General features: G+C 43.1%; 1 protein-coding gene across 1 annotated transcript; it reads right to left on the bottom strand.

The window, feature by feature from the left end:
• Positions 1-4,396, bottom strand: pclaf (PCNA clamp associated factor). Its single transcript, XM_059946874.1, has 4 exons — positions 4,251-4,396; positions 1,237-1,317; positions 522-693; positions 1-185 (listed from the first exon to the last, which is right to left on the bottom strand). The coding sequence occupies exons 1-4, from the start codon at positions 4,303-4,305 to the stop codon at positions 128-130; spliced, it is 366 nt and encodes a 121-aa protein (XP_059802857.1). The 5' UTR covers positions 4,306-4,396; the 3' UTR covers positions 1-127.
• Between the last annotated feature and the right edge of the window lie 352 nt (positions 4,397-4,748).

Here is a 4,748-nt window from a genome sequence, read left to right as displayed (position 1 = left end):
TGAATTTAAATGTATTTTATTGAATTTCTGTACAAAACTAACAAGTCCATACTGCAAAGTAATTGACATATATACACATATACACGTCAGCATCTCTTCAAGAAACGTGGTCAAAGGAACATGGAGCTTAGTTTTCATCTCCTGATGCAGCTTCATCTGAAGATTCTGCAGACAAAGGACGTGCCCTGGTTGAAATAAAATAAAAAGTGGTCAAAGCATTTTAATATCAGCTCCAAGGATTTTCAATTTACCCAATGGCAAATGTTACCCAACTTATTTATGGAAGATATATTGGTAGGATGGCTTTCTACATCCCTGAAAGGTACAATGGCAACCAACAATCCCGTTACAATAGTAGCCAAAGAGAATGCCATCTTTAAAAATACAATACCTAGAGGGACATCTTGGAGTACAATACCCAATTCACTTGAAGCACAGATGCAAGTGCTACATCAATAACCATTGCACAAAGCCATGATGGTATGCTCAAGCTGTAATTAAAAGAAGAATGTTTAATTTACCTCCTTGGAGTATTCTTTTTTTCAGTCTTGCTGCTGGTTGGCTCATCATCTGAGGGAACTGCATTTTCTTTCTCTACATCTTTTTTTGGACCACCAAAAAATTCTCCAATCCCTTTTTGCCATTTTGGGGTTGGTCTTGGACACACTGGATTTCCACCAGCATACTTATTTTCTGCTCAAAGCAAAACAAGAACTCAGCCAAACATCCCAACGTACCAAGTCAGCAAGCCCTCTTAGAAAACAGATGCACAAAGATAACTACCCCAGCACTGGCATGAAAATTTAAATATTGAGCTTATCTTACATGGATTGTGGAACCAATTACAAAATAAACACCATAAAACTCATTTCTTGCATCTATAGGTTCTGGTTTATATAGCAAATTATTAATTTCAAATAGGAACCATGAAAATTCATCCTAAGGTATATAGTGATTATGTCAAAGATGTCAAAATTTCAAATTAGATATTGTTAATCTTATCTTTGAAAGCTTGCACATTTTATCATGCCAAACGGTCTTTGCTGAAAAATTTTACAATGCCACAAATGGGCACAGAAAGTAACACCACTTTATACTAGTTACTATAGACTACATGTTCACAAATCCCCAACATTGTCATACATCTTCTTGACCAGCTTTCCTTGGAAAATTCATGGCACACAAGCCAATTTCCAGGACTGTTCCAAGTACCGTAAATGTTCTGTCAGCACATACCCTTTTTCCCAGGAGATGTCAGAGAGATGTTTGCTGTACTGGTAGATCCGAGTGCCTTCCTTGGTGCTCTGGCAGCAATAGCTAGGGAAACAAAACACATTTTCATTCTTAAAGCCAGATGGAGAAAATAAAAGCATAGTTAGGCCAAAAATTATTATGCCAGAATACAAACACCAAGTTTGATGACAACAAAGAAACCATTAAATATGCAACTTTTAGCAAAATTGCTTTTTTGGCCAAAGGATAAATCCTGGCTAACATTTAGTTTTATTAAACCATGTGGCGACAATACCATTAAGAACACAAGCACTTTGAATGAAAGGATGCTACCATTATTTGACAATGAATTAGAAAGAGACACTATAGTAAAGAAATTCTAACTCAAGAATGATCTGTAAATACAATCAGTAAATAAATAAATGAAGATATTGACCCAAAGCTTAGGGCTCATTCTGAGAAGGCAGCACAGAAACATAAGGACTAATAAAACTGCATATGCTGGCATTTGCAGCAGCAACATTCACCTCAGAATGAGACCAACCATAAAGGAATTTGAAAAAGTAGATTAAGTAAGTCACAATTAGGCTAGCTCACAATGCACACAGTAAAGGTAGAACATAATCTAGCAGAATCAGGAGAGACTCTTGTTTAGGCTGAGTTTTGGCCTGTAAATGTCAAAGGAATACAGGCCACCAAGATCCGATAATTTAGTCAATTTCCCCGGCCTGCTCAGCTCCTTATGTTGACATTGCCTAATCTACAGGGCTTCAGCATTTCTAACCTGCACTTCCCAGCTTTAATACATCTAGTTTTCCACCCCAGTTTTCGTTAATAGTCTAACCTGAAATGACCTTGTTTTATCAATGCGACCAGATCTGCTGTAAAAGGATCCTCAATGGCTTGTCTGCTTCCAACAACATCTTAGAACTTTGTACCTTAAAACTAAACAATTTCAAATCGCTTCTGCTATAATCAACTTTTACCCACAGATAAAAGTATATCTCCAAGGCCTTTTTTTTTAAACCCCAAGGCACCATAAACTGTGCATCAGCAACCAATTGTTTGGATATGTAATTAAATATTAATTGACTGTAAATTTACTAGAAAAGTAAACATGTTTACTACATAATGTATCCTCCATTTAATGGTCTTTAACCTGCTTGTGTAATTATTCCTCACTCAATAGATGCTGCCTAACGTGCATTTTCACCATATGCAACATTTGTGGCCATACCATTAAACTTTAGTTGGGTATTGTTATCAAAGAAAAGAAAAAGAATGAGGAGCAAGGTCCTAAAGTATGACAAAATCAAAACAGATTGGGGATTGTAATGGAAGCTATAACATTACAATGAAGTAGAACATTGTAGAGTCAAACTTGATAAAATTTCAATTAGTTCAGTATACTGCATCTTACTATTGTGCAGGGTTCAATAGCTAAGGCGCTACAGATTAACTGCAACGCAATACATCTTACACAAGCCACATTAATTTTACTGCCACAAGATCAATGTTCAAATACAGCTGCCACAATAAAATCGTAACACAATTTTTCTACTTTGATTTGATTAATCCAGTACATTTTAATTGTATGCGTTTAGTACTTGAGAATGACACCAGCAGGAAAATTAGCCCTTAATGTGACACTTGAGTACAATTCTGGCCCGAGCTTGCACTAATATCTCCCTATACAACTTCATGCCAAATTTGTTTGGCAAACATCAACAGCTGCTGAAAAATCAACTACTTGGTGAAAGTCGGCCCAAACTTGTCCGACAGTGCAATTAGATGCCCCCAAGAACAGTAGAGGGATGTACTGAAGCCTGGTCTTGAGGATCCTGCTGCCACTGGACCTTCTGCAGCTGTACAGGGCCCTGGTGAGACCCCACCTGGAGTATTGTGTGCAGTTTTGGTCACCAAACTTGAAGGATATTCTTGCTATTGAGGGAGTGCAGCGTAGGTTAAATCCCGGCATGGCGGGACTGTCATATGTTGAAAGATTGGAGTGACTGGGCTTGTTTACACAGGAATTTAGAAGGATGAGGGGATCTGACATATAAGATTATTAAGGGATTGGACATGCTGGAGGCAGGCAGCATGATCCCGCTGATGGGTGAGTCCAGAACTAGAGGCCACAGTTTAAGAATAAGGGGTAGGCCATTTAGAACAGAGATGCAGAAAAACTTTTTCACCCAGAGTGGTGGATATGTGGGATGCTCTGCCCCAGAAGGCAGTGGAGGCCAAGTCTCTGGATGCATTCAAGAGAGAGTTAGATAGAGCTCTTATAGATAGCGGGGTCAAGGGATATGGGGAGAGGGCAGGAACAGGGTACTGATTGTGTATGATCAGCCATGATCAGTGAATGGCGGAGCTGGCTAGAAGGGCCGAATGGCCTACTCCTGCACCTACTGTCTATTGGACACGAAGGGGTCAGATCCTGAGGAACACCGTTCTGGAGGGAACATGAATGGCCATGATAAACTGTGAAAACAACAAGCTGCAGACACTGGATGCTGGAACAGTGTGTGTTTGGGGGGGGGGGGGGGGGGAGAAGGTCAATGGAAAGTCGACGTTTAGAGTGAAAACTCGGCACCGGAGTGAGGAGGCAGCCGGTATAAAGGCGCAAGCCTCATGGGGAAGAAGACCAGAGCAGAGCGGTAGAATGGACGCCCATTGCACCCCTGTCAGTGGCGATTGCAGCGACAATGCAGAGGCGGACATGGCCAGGAACCACAGCAACACCCCGGGGCTAATCACTGTCGCCAGAGAAGCTCCCGCCAAAACCCGAGACGGACAAGAGCGCGAATGAGGCGGCAGCGGGCGTTTAGCAATTTATTACAGGGGAAGCGAGAACGCCAGGGCGGGCGGGTCGGTCGACGGGGAATAAAGCGCCAACAGCGCGCATCCCACCACCACAGACGCCAGCCGGACAATACGACAACCCCCTCCCTCTGCCCCCACACCCACCCGGCAGGGGACGGCGGCTCGTCGGCGCCTCCCGTTTGCAGTCTTACCCTTGCGGAAGGAGCCGGTGGAGACCGAGGGGCCGTCAGCCTTGGTGCGGACCATGTCGTCGCTGAGCTCGATGCGGCTCGGGTCGGGCGGGCCAGCTCGAGCGGTTTCGCGCCCCCCTTTTTAAAAGCGCCGCCAGTCTCGCGCCTTCGCCGGCTAAACCGCGAGCGCTGTCGCCATTGGCCGGCAGCCTGGCGCCCTGTCCTATCGCGCTGCCCGGCTTATTTTACCTCTACCTTACAACCAATCGGGGCGGTCGTCTCAACAACCATTCCGCTCCTACCCTTCCAATCGGAGATAAGTGTGCTCCGAGACCTGTGTGGCGGGAAAGCCGATTTGCGCTGCTATCTTGAATGAAAATACTGAAAAGAATAATCGCCGCAAAGTATAGCTCATAAAAATCACAAGCAATGAAATATTGCATCAGTATGACATTAACATTGTTTCCATCGCATAAAAAGAACTTGAAGATTTCTTGATCTAGCTGGCGCGTTGTTGAG

Source organism: Hypanus sabinus, chromosome 21 (assembly GCF_030144855.1).
Source record: "Hypanus sabinus isolate sHypSab1 chromosome 21, sHypSab1.hap1, whole genome shotgun sequence".
NCBI lineage: Eukaryota > Metazoa > Chordata > Chondrichthyes > Myliobatiformes > Dasyatidae > Hypanus > Hypanus sabinus.
Note: the sequence above shows the minus strand (reverse complement) of the source record. Positions and strands in the feature narration are given on the sequence as shown.